General features: G+C 34.7%; 2 protein-coding genes across 3 annotated transcripts; one reads left to right on the forward strand and one right to left on the reverse strand.

The window, feature by feature from the left end:
- Window positions 1-1,582: 1,582 nt before the first annotated feature.
- LOC120632661 (m7GpppN-mRNA hydrolase) lies at window positions 1,583-14,894 on the reverse strand. 2 transcript variants are annotated; one of them, XM_039902610.1, is made up of 4 exons: window positions 14,673-14,894; window positions 14,135-14,297; window positions 12,788-13,006; window positions 1,583-2,769 (listed from the first exon to the last, which is right to left on the reverse strand). In XM_039902610.1, the coding sequence occupies exons 1-4, from the start codon at window positions 14,744-14,746 to the stop codon at window positions 2,089-2,091; spliced, it is 1,137 nt and encodes a 378-aa protein (XP_039758544.1). In that variant the 5' UTR covers window positions 14,747-14,894; the 3' UTR covers window positions 1,583-2,088. The 2 variants fall into 2 exon arrangements, with proteins under 2 accessions (XP_039758544.1, XP_039758545.1); XM_039902611.1 differs by lacking the exon at window positions 12,788-13,006.
- A 1,569-nt stretch (window positions 14,895-16,463) lies between these two features.
- Window positions 16,464-18,838, forward strand: LOC120632635 (syntaxin-18). The gene is made up of 2 exons (XM_039902582.1): window positions 16,464-17,327; window positions 17,864-18,838. Exons 1-2 carry the CDS (start codon window positions 16,551-16,553, stop codon window positions 18,050-18,052), a joined length of 966 nt encoding a protein of 321 aa, XP_039758516.1. The 5' UTR covers window positions 16,464-16,550; the 3' UTR covers window positions 18,053-18,838.
- The last annotated feature ends 2,086 nt before the right edge of the window (window positions 18,839-20,924 follow it).

Raw genomic sequence — 20,924 nt, forward strand, 5'->3', positions numbered from 1 at the left:
TAGTGCCATTTGTATTCTTCTGTCAGTGTAAATAACATTCATTTCTTCATATTTAAGGTGATATGATATTTTATATTGATGTATATGCATTTTTATGAGCAAGATAAAAACTTAAAACATTAAAACTTTACAGATACAATATTTTTAGTAAATGTACTCTTACTCTTTTACTGTGTTTAGAAATATCTCATACTATTTCTGTAGAATATTTGTTAGAATTGTATTATGAATGTGATATTATTGTTTCTATTGGATTAATCATAAATGTTATATAAATAAAATAAATGAATACCAAAATATACTCGTTTTTATTGGTTCACTAATGATTAAAATCACAAAAAACGTTTTAAATACTAATCAAATCACTAACGTCGTATTCGACAAAATAATCATTTTGCAAATATTATATTCGCAAAAAAATGGATGTTAAAATATCATTCTAAAATTTATTATTTTACCAAACAAGGCTTTTTCCAAATTCACAATTTTACAAAATAGTCGATGGTAAATTATTATATGATAAACAGAACTAATAACAAATCAATAATAACGGGCCCCAGTCGACGGAGATCCGATTCGCGGGCTCCTTTTTTTCGGTGGTTTAAAAAGATACCCACGAAGAGGATGCCTTGCCCTTCAAACCTAACCCTAAAATATGCTACACGTTGTTTCACTTATTAACACAATTAAGATATCAATTGTTTGTCAAATAATAATTTATGAAATTACAATTTATCTAGTAATTTGTTTTGTCAAGTGAATTATTTGTGGAGCCAGTAGTTGCACAATGATGAATAAAAGATTCAAAATTTTCCAAAACGTTGTTTGTGGAATGACACTTTGTTATTTGATTTTTATGAATTGACGGTCACCGTTTTTATTACATCTCATTTCTTTGAATTGTCATGCTGTAGCAAAAATATATTGAAAAAAATGCTATGTTCTTCTACTAAGTTCGCAGTTTGTGGTTTGCTTAAGACTAAATTTTAAAGTACTATTTGCAGTGCATGAAGGCAGTTATAGGCCTAGGCCTAGGCCTTCATATGCAAATGGAATATAAGGACTAATCAAGGAGGATACAAACACAACTTTTGACATTCTTTTTAAGGGTTTTCAGAGCCTCGATCTCGAAACGGGACTATTTTATCATCATCTTGTTGTCGGTCTGTCCATACGTTCGTGTGTCGCCATTTTTTATCAGTAACTAATTAAGGTACAAATTAAAATATACCGGCATAAGAAAGTAAATGGTTATTTACAATTAAAAATCGCAGATGTAGGTACATACAGAAACCGTGTACAAGACTAATATTGAATCAGAAACCACCCCAGCTTAGTAGTGCCCACTTTATTCCATTTAGCAGTTGACACTTATTATTTTACCTCTAATGTTCTAAGTGCTAATCATAAAATGGAGAAAATGGGAAAAATTTGTGAGGTAGCATCGTGAAATATCACGGGTATGACGTGAGATGTGCTCAGGCCGTTTTCACTGTTATTGGACTGCATGCAATAATGAAAGGGTTCCATATGTTCTTAATTCTGTGTAAAATACAACGATTTGTTAAAAAAAAATGCAGAAAACTACGTCAAAAATTTATTTTCAATAACGACATTTTCAAGAAAAGTTATTCAAATCTGCAAACTTTCCGCACACGTAGACACCATCGTTGGAACTGTTTCCACTATTTAGTTTTCAGTTGTTTTACAGGAAGGTCCATCAAGTATTATAAGATTATACGTTAGAATATTTTTTTTGATAGGAATTCGGTTTTGATTTCTACAAATTCTCATTACCATCTGGGAGTGAGAAAATTGGAGTTGTACATCCCCGTGCTTCGGAGAGCAAGTTAAGCAGTCGGTTGCTAATTACAAAGCTAACTCAGAGTTAAACAACATTGAGGGTAAAGCTATAAATATCTCGTTCCTCTGAGATAATAGTGAAGCATTACTCTGAACTATTAGTCTGAGGATGATGATGAAATAAAAAAACATGAATTTGTTGCTGTCCCGTGATGATAAAAAAGTGTCTTCGTTTGCAGAGTGCCTGAACTTTGAGATCAAACCTAATTAATACAATAACTAATTTCAACTCAGGCAATCCAAGATGGCGCGTCTGTCAAACTTGAAATTCGACCAAGATGGCGCCACGAAATTCATAACGTAAGAAGTTTCCTCGGATTCGTTCGTCGGACTATTATCTTTGTTGACAGGAGAAAAGTTACTAGTGTGCGTATTCTGAGGCGTAAATAGTTGACGTTTCGCCATTTTCCCGCTTTTTCTGTTCCCGTTGGCAGTGTTGCCGTTCTTTGTATTCGAATGGTTCCCATGGTTATTTTTGTATTTCTGGTCAGAATTCTGTTGGTACTCATGTATCTCGTTCTCTAAACCTTGTGAGATGGGTTTGTTTTTACCCTTACAGGACTCTATTTCGCCCATAGACTTGTGCCGTGTTCGCCTAAATATCTTTTGTTTTCGTTCCGAAACCCAGCGTCTCATGCGCTTGACAAATGGCAGCACCATGAAAAACGCGTTCGGGCCGACCCCCATTTTGACTTTTGGCGTCATATCTTTTCTATTCGCGGGTAGATCAGCTATCGGGAACCACTCACACGCTTTTATTTCGTTCCTAGTTCTCGGTTGGAACTTTGTGTCGCGTGGTATATAGCCGATTATGTAAAGGCGGACTATTTGATCGTGGATCATCGCTTCGACGTAGTCTTGTTTATTTATTAGGCCGGTGATATCGAAACCGGTTTCCTCTAGAACCTAAAACAAATTAATATTTTAGTCTATTATTTTACGTATAGTTTCGGCAATAAAAGGGATCGAAAAAGGTAGTGAAATTTGGGGTCAATTATCACAAATATTACAGTAATATAGATAAGGCACATAATATTATATTCTGTCATTAGTACGGTAATATATACTGCATCTTTTTCTTGCATGTTACAGTAACAACTATTTTTATGAACAAAAAAAATCAATGCCTACCAGATAGCTTAGTTTCTTGCAATATTTCAAGTTTGGCTAATATACCTATAGGGTCTTTTCGCCTTTTCGCGTCCGACACCCAATTCGCGTCCAAACGACGGTACACTGTTATACAACAGTGAAAAATAACAATACCGACACACCAATCTAAACAAGAGCGCTTCTATTGATGTTCGGACCTATTTATTTTATTTATTTATTTATTTAACTCTTTATTTGTACACCACAATGAAGTTAGGAAAATAAAAAAACAAAAGAAATACAAAGACAGAAGTAGAATACAAAAGGCGGCCTTATCGCTAAGTAGCGATCTCTGCCAGGCAACCTTTGGATTAGGACAAGATGAGAGAGAGCGGACAGGTGGTGTAAAATTATTATAAACGTACATTCAAATAGCTAAATACAAATACATAAACAAAATTGGACAAATAAGAAAAATATAATAAATAAATATAAAATAATAAACTAATATATACTCAATCATACATATATGAACATATAGATAATAAAAATAAACATAATCAAGGTATAATAAATGTCGTCATTATAGTGCAAGATAATAATATGCTTTCACCGCGTTTTTAAATGTTTCAAGCGATTTTGCCTCACGTATATTTAGTGGGAGCGCATTCCACAACTCAATAGCTTGCACTGTAAACGAGAGTTTATAGAACTTCGTCTTGTGAAAAGGCATGTGAAGTGTCAGCATACGACATGATCTCAAATCAGCAGGCAATCCTACAAAATCAAATTTTTCCTTCAAGTACGAAGGTGTTTTAGGATTAAATAACACACAGTACAGAAGTGAAAGGACATGCATATCTCGGCGACGGCGAATAGGGAGCCACTTGAGCTTTTGTCGAAATTCAGATACGTGGTCATACTTGCGTAGGCCAAATATGAACCAAATAGCAAGATTTTGGAGACGCTCAAGTTTGTTAAGCTGGTCCTCAGTCAAATTAAGATAGCTTGCGTCCGCATAGTCAAGAATAGATAGAAGGAGGGAATGTGCCAACATAACTTTAGTCGGGATTGGGAGAATAGATCTTAGGCGTCGCAGCGAGCCCATGGTGGCAAACATACGTCTACTCATTTCTTTTATGTGTGGACCAAGACAAATCCTGATCTAAATATAAGCCAAGGTCTTTAACGGTAGCAGAAAAAGGTATACCTACACCGTTATAAAGAATAGGCCATAAGTTACGTCCATCAACTTTCGAAATCATTCCAGGGCTGCCAATGATGATTGATTTAGACTTCACAGGATTAACTTTTAGACCATATTGCTTGCTCCACTCATAAATAACCCCAAGATCCAAATTTATAGCAGAGACAGCAGAACCAAGATTTTCAATGCTTGAGTGGCGATAAATTTGGATATCATCTGCATACATGTGGTAGAGAGAAGATATATTTTGAGTAATGGAATTGATGAATATAGCAAAGAGTAAGGGAGATAACACGCCACCCTGAGGTACCCCGGCCGTAACATTTCACCAAGAAGACATAGACTCATCCAAGCGAATGCGTTGTCGACGACCATAGAGGTAACTCCGAAACCAGTCTATCACAGATGGAGATATGTTAATAGAGCACATCAGACTAAGCAAAATGTCATAGTCAACAGTATTGAAAGCGTTGCTAAAGTCAAGCAGAGTCAAAACTGTAACCTGCTTATTATCCATCGCCAGCCGAATGTCATCGGTCACTTTAACTAATGCTGTAACCGTACTATGACCAAGACGAAATCCCGATTGCAAAGGATTGAGAAAGGAATGTTTATTAAGAAATAGATGCAGTTGCTGGAAAACTAGTTTTTCAAGAACTTTTGACAAAAAGGGTAGAATAGATATAGGTCTAAAATCCGAAAAAGATTCGAGGGTTGTCTTTTTAGGAAGAGGAATAATCTGTGCATTTTTCCATGCATCAGGAAATTTACTACAGTGGATTGAATAATTAAAGATATGAGTTAGAATGGGAGAAATAACATCAAGAATAGGAATGATCATATTACGGCTTATGCAATCAGTACCGACAGCATTCGAGGCGATGGACATAATGCTCTTCTTAACATCACATTCAGTGAAAGATTTGAAGTTAAAGGCAGGAAAGTCTGGAGTTGAGGCAGAAGAAAGAAGTCTCAGAGCATTTTCCTTATCGACACTATCGATTGTATCGGAAGTAGAGAAATGTTTATTCAGGAGATCAATATCGAAATTAATAGAAGTATGACTGGATGACTTACCAACTCCAAGCGACTCAAGAAATTTCCATGTTTTAATGGTATCACCATTTTCAACTGACTTATGAATGTGGCGTCGTTGAGCATCTCTACACATGGTATTGCAGCGGTTCCGTAATTTATGATATTTTTCACGGTTGTCTTCCGAGTCTTTCACTTTATATTTATATCTAGCCGCATTATTTTTATTCATGACAGGACCTATGACAGGTACTCACACACAAACAAAAGATCTGTGCGTGCAACCCAAATTTAATGCAAAATAAACTAATCTTGCGTGTGCAACAAACAAGTGCTGACGCGCGAATGTGTTGTAAAAAAAATAGTGAGCAGCTGTACTTTTCACGGTAAGTATTTAAGGTGTTTATGTGAAATTTAGAAGACTTTGTTATCCCTAGACCTTAATTGTGAACCACACTATAGGAATAACGATGTTTGTGCTTATATTTTTCTAAGACAGTTTTATATAAGGTGGACGCGAACTGTTACATAAAATTTATAAAAAAACCACTTTGCGTCCGCTGTGGTCGCAGATTACTCTAACTATTTCTCAGTAAGATGTTTAATTAAATACGATAACATGGGATAAACAATATAAACTTCCTATCAATTTTAACAACATTAACATGCATAATATGATGGCCGATTTGCGTCCATATTATTAGAAATATAAAAAAAGATAATGAATGTTACAGATCGCGGCACGTAACTTTAGCGCTGAAGGAAACGAAGAGGGGATATCTGCGCATGGGGACTGTCGCGCACGCAATACAATCGCTACTTTAATAAATTAACTACTAATAAGTAATGTTTGTTTGTTAATGATAATGATATTATTTTACTGTAATGTGTGCGTGTGTGTGTGGTGTGAGTGCGTGTATGAGTGTATGTGTTTGTAATATTAATGAAAGTTTATAGTTCCAAATTCAAATTCCTAAGTTTCATGTTACCTATGATATAATAATTTTTAACAAGTTTATACTTTAAAAGTAGAAAAATAAAAACATTCACGAATTTTCAATTCATCAAAAAAACTAGTTTCTGAACTAAAGATGGGCAATATGACAATCACATACATTCACACAACCTAAGCTGCCCTTTTCCTAGTCTGAATCAGATAATGGTATCACGCGTTCAATGGTTTCTAGACAGGGCCTTTTGCTCGTTGATGGCTGGGACTCAGGGCTGCTCCGGTCGTCGGTACTAGCAGAGTCATCATCATCGGACTCACCGAGGCTATCCTCTGAACTATCTTCATTAACGCGAATAGTGAATTCTTCTGTTACCAAATCCACGACACAGTCACTCATTGCATATTGCTCTTCTATATCCTTCACTTTTTTGCATAATTTTTGCCAATCCCATGCACCCATCAATAAAACTTTTTCTTGAATTAGCTCTATACATTTAGTAACACTCCATTTCACATTTTTGCTGCCTACATATTGTTTTATATTGGACCATGCCATTTCGATAGGATTTAGAACTGGGTGGTAAGGTGGTAGTCTCAGCACTTGATGGCCTTGTTCAGCTAGGATTCGGTCAATCGAAAATGTTGTGAATCTTTTCTTGTTTGCCTTTATTAAATTGTATAACTGAGGTTTTAGAAGTGATTCCTCATACTGTATGCCTTTATCAGTGAGCCAAGCCTGCATGTCAGCTTTCTTTGAATTAGAGGTTGGTGCGAGATCCCACTGTTTATTATGATAGGACGCGTTGTCAACTACCACGACGCTATTGGGTGGTAGGTTGGGCAATAACTGAGTTCTGAGCCATTTTTTATAGTTCTCGTAATTCATGTTGTCGTGGTAGTCGCCTGATTTGGTACCAGCTTTAAAAGTGAGCAACGCATTGGGTATACACCCAGTTTCAGACCCTGCGTGGACAATGAATGACAACTCGCTGTCCTTTCGAAATTGGTTTATTGAGGCCTTTACAAGAACCATCGGTCCAGGATTTTCGAGAACAGTGCGATGAATCTACATAGGATTCGTCCGTATATACAATAGGCCTTCCCTCTTGACGATATTGTTTTATTTTACGTAGATATTCTATGCGTTGAAAACGTATATTTGATGTTTCAATCAACACTTTCCGATTGTTTTCGGTGTTTTTCCACCGAAATCCCAAACCCTTAATTATTCGCCGAAGACTTCGTTCTGAGCCGTTGAAATTTATGTCTTCCTCTAGTTTTTGTTTCAGCTTTCCGACGGTAGGAAGTTCATTATTTGTTTTGTGAAAATTATGAATGCACCTCTTTATTACTCCTTGGTCAAAGTTATCAATATTTGTGACCGGTTTTGTTCGGGAACGTTTTTTGCCAGGTGTTCTGAACACTGTGATTAAATCGGAACTACTGGCTTGATTGGTGATATTCCTTACCGTTGCTATTGAAGTTTTTGTAGACTCTGCTGTCCTTTTTTGGATTTTCCCTAAGTCACTGATTAAACTATTTAATTTCATATTTTCTGCCTTAAAAACTTCTGTAGTTTGTTTCATCTGGCTGCTGCTGTCGGAATGGCTGAGTAAAATACTCGTAGCGTCGTCTATCTCACGTTTAATTTGTTGTAAAGAAACAATTAATTCCTTAGACTCTTTTTTAAAAAACAATGCACGTCATACACCATTTTCCGTGCCTGTCTTCTCAAAACAGTATTATATCTTTTAGGCATATTCAACAGTGAATATAATAAAGTCACAAACAAACCAAATTAACAAACAGCAACAACAAAAATTAACAGATAATACAATTAAACTTAACAAAGAGCAACAACAAAAATTAAAAGATATAACAATACAATTTAGAACGCGACTGTACACTGGAAGTGCGCGGGGCGTCGTATCGGTACGGGGGACGGAATGCGACTGGAGAACCAATCAGCGCGTGCAAACGATACGCACGCCCGCCCCGCAACCCGCTTATTCCCCCATGATACCTTATTTTCGACTTCTGCGCAATGAAGGTCACCGCTAGAGTTTCGTGCCGCTACTTGTAAAAATCAGACTTGGACGCAGTTTTCGAAAAAAGAAAATAATAGAGTATAATTTATATAATTTTATTTAAACAAACTCTTTATAACCTAAAAATATACAATTATTATACGAAAATTATTTTATATATTAGCCAATATTTGAAATTTGGTCCATTTTTAGGGTTCCTTACCCAAAGGGTAAAAACAGGAACCCAGTACTAAGACTTCGCTGTTCGTCTGTCACCAGGCTGTAGCTCATTAATCGTGATAGTAAGACAGTTGAAATTTTCATGGATGATGTATTTCTATTGCCGCTATAACAATAAATATTAAAAAGTAGTCTGAGTCCGATTCGCACTTGGCCAATTTTAAAGGCTTTGTACCGAAATGGTAAAATAGAATCGTATAAAGCCATCGACATGAGTTAGTTGGAGGAGAAAAAAAAATATCCTGAAGTGCAATTTATGTTAACTTTTATGATATCAGCAATTAGGTATTAAATAAATGTTTTGATTAAAATCACAAGCTTCCCTTTTTATTTCCTATTTCCCTTCCTAATTATTTCTAAACAGGTGGACGCCAATTGGTCCACAGGCGGACGCAATCTGGATTTTGTGGACGCAAAATGGGAAAATCGCCTGTTTCAGCTATTTGTACCTGTGTAGAATAAAACATCAGATGTGTTGTCCAAAACTGTGCATTAAACTTGACAAGACTATATAGGGACTACATTACAACCATATTTGATTAAAAACTACCGCACGGACATTTTTTTTTTCACGTTCAAACCTAACAACTCCACTAAGTGGACGCAAACAGGCGAAATGACCCTAATGAATTTTCAGTTCATGATCAAAAATATTTATATTTTATACCTAGGCCTACAATTTCGATTATTTGATTAGATTTTCGTGATATTCAATTACTTTAAATCATACATATAAGTTACTAGCCGTTTCCAGCCCGCTTCGCTGGGCGAATTGAAAAAGGAAATAAATTACATTTTATGTTTCATTTTTATTTATTTTTTTCATATTTTTATTATTGTCCTTTTTTTTTATTTTTGTATGAACATAAATAGGCCCCGCGGATAGAACTGTAAGCATCGATATTGTTTAGACTTACTCAAATTCCAAATTCCATCGATTTAGCCTGTATCTTTCATCCAGGTGATTTTTCTCACTAATATTCATTGTAACTTTCAATGTGCAATCATTATAACATTTCCGTGCCTTTCTTCCAAAAATTAATAATAATTGACATGAAGAAAAAAATTTGAAATGAGCATTGAAAGTTTAAGTTAAAGTCATTGCAAGTCTCATATGTGAAGTTGAAATCTGTCTAGGTTCAAGTGCGACGAATTTTCTGTTAGCTAAAATTTTCTCCGTGACATCAATTTTTTATAGAAAATTAATTGTGCATGTTTTTTATGAATTCTATTGGAATAAGTAACTAAATTTCTTTTCCACGTCTCATGTGCTTGGAAAATGCATTCATTTTAATCTGTTACATTTCCGCGATCCCGCAATAAAAGAATTCGTCGGTTATGTAGTCTGCAAAAGTAAAATGAATTTAAAATTCTTAGTCCGTTGATTGGATAGCTACATGTAAAGTTAAGATTTTGAAACCTCTCAATGACTTTTTCTCCGCTGCCAAAAAGACGATTGTTGTAAGGAAATACACGAATATCCCTACATACACGAAGATCCCCACCAAATTTGGAGTCTGTAGAAGTTACAGGTTAGAAATAAAAAATTTTGATTTTAACACCCACCCCCGCAATTCCTGTCGGAAGTAGACTTTATTGAAATCCATTTTGAGATGTTCTTTATGTGAATAATAAAAGATTCCTACCATATTTAGAATTTTTAGAAGCTATATTTCGAAATTGAAATTTTTTATTGTTAACACCCACCCCCGCGAACCTTATTGGAGGTGATTCATTGTAAAATCCGCTCGAAGATCATTTTTATATTACATATAGAACACTCTCACTAAATTTGGAGTCTATAGGAGCTATCGCTTGGAAATTGAAAATTTTCATTGTTAACGCCCCCGCAATCTTCTTTGGAGTGGGATATCGTAAAATTTGTTCATAAATCATTTTTACATCACTTATAGAAAATTCCTACAAAATTTGGAGCTTGTAGGAGCTTTAGCTGGAAAATTAAAAATATTAATTGTTAATACCTACCCCCGCAACCCCCTGTGGGGTGAGCTATCGTAAAATTCGTTCATAGCCTATTTCTACACCTCTTACAGAAGATTCCTACCAAATTTGAAGTCTATAGGAGCTATAGTTTAAAAACGGGAATTGTTCATTGTTAACGCCCCCGCAATCCCCTTTGGGGAATGAATTTCTTAAAATCTATTCATAGCTGACCTCTACATAGCAAAAGTAATATTCCTACCAAGTTTCACGTTTCTAAGTCTTATGGTTCCCGAGATTTCGTGGTGAGTGACTATATAGATGGGAATTCTTCGATTATCATCGAAATTTCTAACTTTTTATCGGGCTTTTTTAAAATTTTCTTACATACAAAACTTTCTCCTGACAATTCTGAAGATAAAAAAAAGCCCAATTGGTCCAGCCGTTCTCCACTACCGTGACTAGATTCTTAGCTGAATGTAAAAAACCATAATCCGTTTAATACACTCTGTTGAAATCCATGAAAACAAAAGAATCAAGAGAAAATGCTTATCTTTTGTTTTTATTAGCGGGATAAATGTTCATAAAAGTAAAACAGCAATAAAAAAATGAAGGAATGTTGGAATTCAAAAAATAGATAGCCATAAACCATCTAGGAAAAATTTCGCATCGAATGGTGGTAGTTTCATGTCGATACGATCAGTGGTTTAGGCGTGATTGAGCCTCAAACGAAGACCATTTTCATTATATATATATATATAGATGTTCATAAAAGTAAAACAGCAATAAAAAAATGAAGGAATGTTGGAATTCAAAAAATAGATAGCCATAAACCATCTAGGAAAAATTTCGCATCGAATGGTGGTAGTTTCATGTCGATACGATCAGTGGTTTAGGCGTGATTGAGCCTCAAACGAAGACCATTTTCATTTTATATATATATAGATAGATAGATAACGCCCCCGCAATCTTCTTTGGGGTGGGATATCGTAAAATTTGTTCATAAATCATTTTTACATCACTTATAGAAAATTCCTACAAAATTTGGAGCTTGTAGGAGCTTTAGCTGGAAAATTAAAAATATTAATTGTTAATACCCACCCCTGCAACCCCCTGTGGGGTGAGCTATCGTAAAATTCGTTCATAGCCTATTTCTACACCTCTTACAGAAGATTCCTACCAAATTTGAAGTCTATAGGAGCTATAGTTTAAAAACGGGAATTGTTCATTGTTAACGCCCCCGCAATCCCCTTTGGGGAATGAATTTCTTAAAATCTATTCATAGCTGACCTCTACATAGCAAAAGTAATATTCCTAGCAAGTTTCACGTTTCTAAGTCTTATGGTTCCCGAGATTTCGTGGTGAGTGACTATATAGATGGGAATTCTTCGATTATCATCGAAATTTTTAACTTTTTATCGGGCTTTTTTAAAATTTTCTTACATACAAAACTTTCTCCTGACAATTCTGAAGATAAAAAAAAGCCCAATTGGTCCAGCCGTTCTCCACTACCGTGAGTAGATTCTTAGCTGAATGTAAAAGAACATTATCCGTTCAGTAAACTCCGTTGAAATCCATGAAAACAAAAGAATCAAGAGAAAACGTTTTTATTAGCGGGATAAATGTTCATAAAAGTAAAACAGCAATAAAAAAATGAAGGAACGTTAGAATTCGAAAAATAAATAGCCATAAACCATCTAGGAAAAATTTCGCATCGAATGGTGGTAGTTTCATGTCGATACGATCAGTGGTTTAAGCGTGATTGAGCCTCAAAGGAACACCATTTTCATTATATATATATAGATATTATCCTGGATATAAGCTGGATTGAATGGCCTTAATGACATATTATCATGCATTGTTACAAAATTGCATTAGTTATTCCCCCAGTGCTCTAAATATATAATTCTTTGTCTACCTTTTTTTTTTTTTTTTTACAAATTCTCTGGAATGGTTTGTTCTTCTGGTGTAAAAAGTACTCTCTGCCCTTTTACCTAATTCTATGCCAAAAATCAAGTTGATTGGTTACTTAGGGAAAAAGAAAGGATCAACAAACAGACCCACGTTCGTATTTATAATATTAGTAAGGATTTAACTCTAGGAGATCTATTGGAGCCCTTCTCAATGCCACTAAACCTTCTCTACCTGTTAATAAATTACAGTAGCTGTTTCGTCTATGAGTATATTCTTTTCTGATTTAATTTTTTGATCACTTTAGATATTTATAAAAAAATATGTGATATGCAACTTAAGCGCTGATTTTTAAATCATTAGATATGCAGAGCATTCTGATAAGCATGCAGATATTGAGTGCTCCTCCTCAGACCTTGATGTGCATTAAATCCTTGCTTCAGTAAGGCATATTTGATTAAAGTTTACATTGCAATTAAAAGCCCTATTTAGTTGGACTTCTTAGCAAAAGTAGCTCACCTCTCTGGCAGCACATTTCCAGGGCTCCTCATCCTCATTAACCTTCCCCTTAGGGAAGCCCCAGGAAGCTTTCGTCCAATAGGACTGCACCAGTAGCACATGAGTCAAGTCACTGTCCAGTAAGATGGCTCCATATGTGGGTACAGTTTGTTTATACTCGCGCCAGTTGACCAGAACTTCATCAAGGTTTCTTATGTGCTCTCGTAGCTGTGGCACATGCTTTAACCAAATTATGATTTATAGGACTACTATGCATTGAAACCTTTATCTACACTCATATGATATGATATAATGAAAAAAATAACATGTTTCACTACTACACTCTGCATTAAGCCTTAATATTTTTGTCATCATTTATTTCATAATATAAAACTCAAAAGGGTGAGAATCCAGAGTTGAGCTATACAGCAATGGACTGCTGATGCCATATTTTTACTCATTTGTTTTTAAGTTACAAGAAATAAATATGAAAGGTGTTTGCATATTTAGGTATAAAGTTTTTCGAAAATTGCAGTACAAGTGAGACCATGAGACAATAACATAAGATTGAAGTATACAGGTTTGAAGTGTTGGTTGATACATCTTTAAAATAAAAAAAAATAGAATATTGCACGAGAGTGGGTACTTAAACATTATGATAACTTGCATTTTTTTGGGGAGCAAAAGGAATGTGACTTTTTTGTCTATATGAAACACTGAGCACAAATAAGTAGAGGTGGCCTGGTGGGCATAGCTTCAGCATTCCTTTCAGGGGGACTAAGGTTGGGCCTGTTTTTAATGTCAGTTATTATAATACAATTAACATTAAGAGTTTGTATATAAGGAATACATCATGAGGAAACCTCTGCCCAAGATTTCTCTATAATGTTCTCTAAGACCTACCAATGCATACATTTAAAAAATGTGTAAAAACGCATCTAGTACAGCAAGGTTACTTTACATTTGATGAATTCCTCAATGACAAGGTAGATTGGAAGCAGCCAGCCTCACTCTCATCTCCCGCAAGACAGCAAAATGATTGTAAATGTTGATGTTGGAAAAGAGCAACTACTGAGTTTCTTGCCGGCTCTTCTTGGTAGAATCTGCTTTTTGAACCGATGGTAGAGTCACTAAAACATACATACTTGACGTTTCAAAAGTGCTTATAAAGTAGGCCTACTTGTAATAAATGAATATGAATTTTGAATTTTAAGGTGTGTGAAGTCACTGATCTGCACTCGTACAGATTGTTGGACTAAAATCTAAGCCCTTCTCATTCTGAGAGGAGCCCCGTGCCCCGTATTGGGCTTGCAATGGGTTGATAATGATGATGATGAAAACACTGAGCATGGTTAAATGATTATATACCTGAAAAATATGTGCTGCAAAATCTCTTATGCCGCAAGGGTTCAGTCTATTCGACTCATCAGTGCAATAATAGTCTAAGTAGAACCAGTGGGCCAGCTCTATTTGGAAGCAGATCCTTACAAGGTTACCCCTGTCTTCAGGAGGCAGATTAATTATAAAACGGCTGAAATAAAAAAAACTGGGTTAAAAAACAAACAAAGACAATTTTAATCTTGATCTCTCTGATCTGAATCTCCGAGATTATCACAGTTAGAAAACTTTGATATTGAAATATGTTTATTCTATTTCTATAACTGGATTTCATGAAAACATTTTTACTATAAAATATAAGAACAAAATCTATGGAAACTTAACAGGTTGAGTATTAGCGGTGTACGCCATTGCAATATTTACATTTTCTTATTTGATTTTAGTAAACAGAAAACTTTTACTTAATCTTTTACCTATAGGAAAGTTATCACGGAAGACAATGCCTTTCTGTTTTATTGTTTCAGGAAATATTGAAATGGGATTGTTTGGCTATAAAATTGCTCATTACCTGCAAAGATCATCCAATATATCAGTTGGTATAGAGTGCTTGCTATGACGAATGCTATTATCAGTTGATGTCATTTTCTATGCTATTGTAAATTCAGTTGCAAGACCACCCTCAATTTAATAATATAAAACTCCATAAACTGTGTAAAACTCGAGTTTGAGATAAATTTCTAAAGGGAAATAGAAAAATAAATGCGCAAATTGTTTGTCAACATCAGCTTTTCTGGTATAGTCGTAAAAATGTAATAGGCCCGTTTTGACATTTGTCATCGCGACGTAACTAGTTATGTAACCATGAGACTCTGTACTCGATACTCACGATAAATCAATTCAAGTTTGTATCAGTACTCGATTGATATTATTATGTATTGTAAAGTGTTCGTTCGTTCAAAGTATTCCTTTAACTTCACAACCAATACGCGTGACTGGCTGTTGATTATACGTCCACTTTTCAACATGTTGAAACAGAGTTAGTACTATATAACAACAAACACAAAACTCGAGTCAAATCACTATGTTTAAATTAATGTCCAAAATAGAAGAGCCATAGTTAACGTAATAGTAAACAATATATATCAAACTTAAACGAGCGCACAGTCAACTTTACAAGATGAGGAACGAAAAACTGCGCAGTGCGCGCGGGGACGCTTCAGTCATGTGCCGCTTGGTCAGATACATCATCTCAGACTCATTATTTAGAACCCATTTTAAGAACCAAGCACATTCTTTGCAGTAAAGATAACTACACAATATTTAATTTCGATATTCAGTAAAAAAATGGTTACAGCTCTAGTATAAAAAAAAAAAAGACTGAGAACGTAACTGTTTTCGGAACGTTTCGCAACAATTATAAATTGCATGCTACTATGAAGTAAGCGCAAAAAGAATACTCGCGATATATTCTTTCATATTATTTAACGTCCCAAAAAAATTTACGTATTTTTTAAAACACTGTATGTAATTGATTTTTATTTTTTTGTTTCTTTCAGTTTCGTTCCAAGTTACATTCTATGGTCTTTCACAAATGTCAAAACGGGCCTATTATATTTTTCCGACTATAGTTATAGGTATGGGCTCTGTGGTTTCCACACGATCTCAGATACAGGACCTAAACGCACCTAAGAACGATGGACAAATTGCACATTATTTTTGTATTTCTTTTTTCCCATAGAGAAATGGCAAAGGTATATCACCTTACAGCCATGTCTTCAAATGTCTTATTTAATTGTAAGGCAACAAGCCATGACTTCAGTATAACTAAATGCACACAGCAGTCTTTGGCCTTCACATCACAGACAATATGGAGGGTAGAGGTAAGGAGAGTTATCTTATATGGGAGAAAAGTTGAAAAAGTGTCCAGTTGTTGCGCTAAATAACAGTTCAAAAATCCTCCACAACGGCACTGGTGGATGCACAGGGTATGGTATGAATGTAGCAATCGTAGATGAATTGAAGTATGCCGAGTTTAAAAACTTTAATGTCATTATCGACTAAAGTAGTTAATTATTGAGAATTTCAACAACTTACGTTGTACAAAATATTGTGGTAAATATAACCTTACTTCCTTGTATCTCCATACTTCCTTGTTTATTTTTCAAGCCTACTCTAACAATATTTATATTTGGCGCTTCTTTTAAGAGTTACCCTGATGCAAATGTGGCGCCATCCTAATTTAATACATTTTGACGACACTTTTTCATATACACAGATGACTCTCCTTACCTCTACCCTCAATAATCTGTATCTATCACAGATAGATGATTTACATGTCATTGTCAATTGTCATCACCACGGCACTGATTAATGTAATCACTAATGAAATGCAGTGAAAAGCGGGTTTACGTTTTCAATTTATAAATTTTTATATAAGTTGTCTACAATGGACATAACACCATTATTTAAAGCCTGCATAAAAACTGTTAAAACTCGTAATAAAGCTTTCGGCATTCAAAGCCCCACCAGCGATGACAAACAACGCATACTTCGAAGTAAGCCGAAGACAGGGTTTATGGCTACGGCGAAAGATATAACGTCCCAAATAACTAAACTTAGAGACTTTCTGCTAGAGCACAGAGAGAGGTACTTAAGTTTCTTTAATAATGTGACCAGGGACGAAATGTCTGAAGCCGAGAGGGACCAAATAGATACGGGAGCGCAACGTATAATTAATACTTGTTGTCACCTTTTAAAAGAGTTTAGGAACGATAATCGCAAAGTTCCCCTGTCTCTTCAGACTCGAGACTACATGGACGCAGTAATAGATCTTATAGATTCATACTTAAAAGCTGTTTGTAAAATACATAGTGAGTTAAAAGCGTTGAGAGTAAAAAGAGCATTGGATATTCGAAAATTATCGCGTTTAGAATTACCGCAGATAAAATCAAACATTCCAAATCCATTTATAGAAGAAAAGATACTTAAAGAGGATAACATAGGAATAGAAGATGTAGATAATACTAAGAGTAAACTAGATTTGTCAGAGAATGAAGTTGCAGTGTTATCGGACGAAGGAGAGCTTAGCCCAGAAGAGCTGCAGATGTTTGAATCAGAAAATGTTCAGTTGTTGAACGAGCTAAATAGTATGACAGAGGAAGTGAGACAGATTGAGAGCAAAGTATTGCACATTGCTGAATTGCAAGAGATATTCACAGAGAAGGTAATTATATATTGTGCTGGGTCTAATAATTGCCTGATAGTGTCTTGTTAGGCAGGAAAACTTCAATTTTATTGAGGTAATTTTATGAGAGTATTACAACTAGACACAGAAATAGCTAGATCTATTTGCTACAGTTTTTCCTGAAACAAAAGCTGAAAGAGGCAGATTCTTTGATCCACAATATACCAGATCACTTCACCCAGAAACTGAGAACTTATTTCTCTAGGTTTATGATGATGACTGAAAGAACCAATGTGTTTATGCTTAGCATCCAAAATCCAAAATCCAAAAAACCATTTTGACATTTACAAAAAGCAATACACCCAATCTTGAAATTTCATAAACATTTTTTTCCTATATTCTTGAGTTAATGGGATTTCAAGGGTATACACTTTTAACATAATTCAATATTATTAAAACTAAATAGATCACCATCTGTAAAAAAACAGAAATAGTAGTCTTTTTCTTGTATGGGACTGCATATCTAGTCCATCTTTGATAGGATGGTCCATTAACCAAAACCCTATATTTTCTAGATTCTACAACAAGAGCAAGACATTGACCGGATAGCAAACACTGTTGTGGGGACAACTGAAACTATGAAGGATGCTAATGAACAAATTAAACAAGCTATACAAAGGAACGCTGGACTGAGGGTCTATGTATTGTTCTTCTTGCTTGTTATGTCGTTTACTTTACTGTTCTTAGATTGGTATAATGACTAAATAAAGGAACAAAATCATTGGTTTAATTAAAATAGGTTCTTTGGCAATATATTTTACATAGCAGTGCTAATTCAATGGTACACAGTTACTAAAATAATTAATAGGTCTAAAAGTACAGTTGTCTTTTTCTACAGGGTAAATTGTGAAAAGGATAGCACTAATTCTAGAACAAAATTTTTGTGATTTGTGTACAAAAGAATTGGGCATATTGAAATGAAAAGGATCCAATCTGTGTCTCATGTCTCAGGATGTGGCCCAGATATTAGACTTTTCTCTTTTTAATGATTTGCAGTAACTCCTGGAGTACTCTAACTTTCAGAAACTTTCTACAAGAACACAACATCTCAAAGGCTTTGAGACATTTCTGAGTATCAGCTTTATAAGCTGATAAATGTGGAACAATGTTTTAATAGTTATACAACAAGAGAATGACAACATTGTGGAAAAAAACATTAGGTTGGATCCTTTTTGTTCCATGAAATTGGCACTAATGTTCCACTGCTCAATATAAAGCTTCTATCTCATAGGAGTGAGGTGTAGAGCTTACCTACTACAATTGCCCAATGTTTGGTGGGATAGTGAGTAAATGGCAATATTTAGTTAATGAAAATTATTATCAGGTGTTAGTAATAATGACTAAGAATGTAAAGCAGGGCCAGAAATGTACCCCCATACAGTTACTACAGAATTGTTTAATTAAGAAACACAATGAATTGAATTACATTGATATAATAAGGCCACCTCTTATCATTGGTCAAAGTGAATAAATAATTCATTACATTATTGTATTGTTTTTACCTATGATGGAACCATATTCATAATATATTTCTGAAAATTACTGAGCCAATTTTGATGAGAATGTGTCCTACTCACCTCCTACAGTTTGATAGATTCTTAGATATGTCCTGAGTAAAAGCCTGGTCTGTTTGATCTAAATTGCTGGTGAGAGATAGATTCAAATTTAATATAGGTGAAGGCAAGATGACCATTTTGTAAAGATTTATGTTTTTCTGCTTCACTATGCACAATATCATAGATGAAATAAATAAAGTTCATAAGTTCTACAGTATTTGATTGTTATTAGTATATTAGTTACCTTTAATTCTACTAGTGATACAACTAAAAGGAGTAAAATGAAAATATTGTGATCACAACATAATTTGAATAATTTAGACAAGCAATTGATTCTTACACATATGTTTCTTCAAAAAAGCTTTAGTATCTCATGTTTTTGATAGAACACCATCTTGTTATTTGAGAAGTTGGTTTTCTCCAAAATAAAAAAAAAATTCAAACTTTCACTGAGACTTTCCAACTTGAGCCGACAAGGAAGTTCTGCTGTTGCTCAAGCTATTGGTTTGCAAAGCAATACAGCAGCTAGCTATCATGTCATAATAGATTTGTTAGGGTAAATTTGAAGTTCACATCCTCTATACCTACTTCTTCAGTGAAGATGATCACTTTCCGTACAGCAGCTAAAGTGCAGGCAGTTGTAAATCAAGATTTTAAGACCTATTCAATCAAACTAGGTCTTTCATCTCTGTATTTTTAATTCTGGACAGAAAGAATCCCCTGCAGAGGCTCAAGTGCAGATTCTCTCCATACAAAAGGATGACCTTCTTGTGATGGTAAATAGTTTGATTTGTTTGACTGCTGCTGATTATGTTGTGGATATAATGAAAAACTGAATGATAAGTGATGATGCTGGGGCGAAGATGAATAATCAGATGAATGCTGATTATGCTGGGGAGATGATGAATAGTCATATGATAGTTGATGATGCTTCAGTGTTGGTGAGTGGCAACAGTCCTGATTTCAATATCAAGACTCCAAACTAGGCTGTAAGTTCATTTGATTCATTGTCTAAGTATTGCTCAATTCCATCTGTGTTTGGGCATCAGTTTCTTTCAGGTCTTGACACAAAACTGTGACACCTTCGCATTAATACAGATTTCCCTTCACAGGACCTTTGCTTTGTTACCACTGTTCCTTCATGCGATACCTCTAGAAGTTGTTGATCTGAACTTGACTGGGTATCTAATCATCAACATAGGTGTTGTTTCATGAATTCCATATGCAATGCCCATTGCCAGTGTATGTATTTTGATGATGAATGTCTGTTTGGACACCTTTTACTTTTTAAATGCTTAGAATATCTATCTTTTAGATTTCTCCATTAACTCCTTGCTATTTCGTCTAAAAATAACAATATTGTGTGCTTTTACTTTCTTATTCCTCTTGTAAAGTCTAATATTAGAGTTATATCTAATTGAAACAGACCAACAAAATCCTGTTAAAAAAATAACTTTTCACAACAACTCCCGGAGCAAATGTGTTGAAGCAAATTTAAATGATGCTTAGATACCAATTAGGTTTATCATTGAAGCTATTTATTTCCAAACTCTATCTTTATCATTTTTACTTTTATTCAATTAGTTTTTAGGATCATACAGGCAGGGTCTCGTTTAACTAAATCAATAAGTAATTCAACATTCATTTTATGAACAATCACAGAAATCCAACTAAAGCAATAAATTGCAATCAAAATATTTTGTTGTTTGTACTACTCTTGTGATTGCAATAAAAATTCAAACATTCAAAGTTTTTTTTTAGCAAGGGTATACCATCATAGAGCCTTTCAAAAATCCCCCAACAATCTTTTTTTTTAACCCATTGATTTAGAACTAGAAGTTCTTGTTTTTCGAGGTTTTTATTAATAGGATCTAGAGGTCTATACAATACGATTTATAACATCAAAAGGTAATTTTTTAATCATTGTATTTGGTAATCGCTTTAAGAATGTATTAATTCAATCGTTTTTTCGTAACTCCTTTGCCAATGTTTCCACCACTTGAAAAGTCGATCACGTGAT

This window comes from Pararge aegeria, chromosome 20, assembly GCF_905163445.1.
Source record: "Pararge aegeria chromosome 20, ilParAegt1.1, whole genome shotgun sequence".
Classification (NCBI taxonomy): domain Eukaryota; kingdom Metazoa; phylum Arthropoda; class Insecta; order Lepidoptera; family Nymphalidae; genus Pararge; species Pararge aegeria.

Coding starts and splice junctions, on each gene's coding strand:
- LOC120632661 (XM_039902610.1), bottom strand. CDS start 14,746: ATGACATCAACTGATAATAGCATTCGTCATAGCAAGCACTCTATACCA. Junction 13,007..14,134: donor TTGCAGCACATATTTTTCAG/GTATATAATCAT, acceptor ATTTGGTTAAAG/CATGTGCCACAGCTACGAGA. Junction 2,770..12,787: donor GGAAATGTGCTGCCAGAGAG/GTGAGCTACTTT, acceptor AATTTGTTTTAG/GTTCTAGAGGAAACCGGTTT.
- LOC120632635 (XM_039902582.1), top strand. CDS start 16,551: ATGGACATAACACCATTATTTAAAGCCTGCATAAAAACTGTTAAAACT. Junction 17,328..17,863: donor AAGAGATATTCACAGAGAAG/GTAATTATATAT, acceptor TATATTTTCTAG/ATTCTACAACAAGAGCAAGA.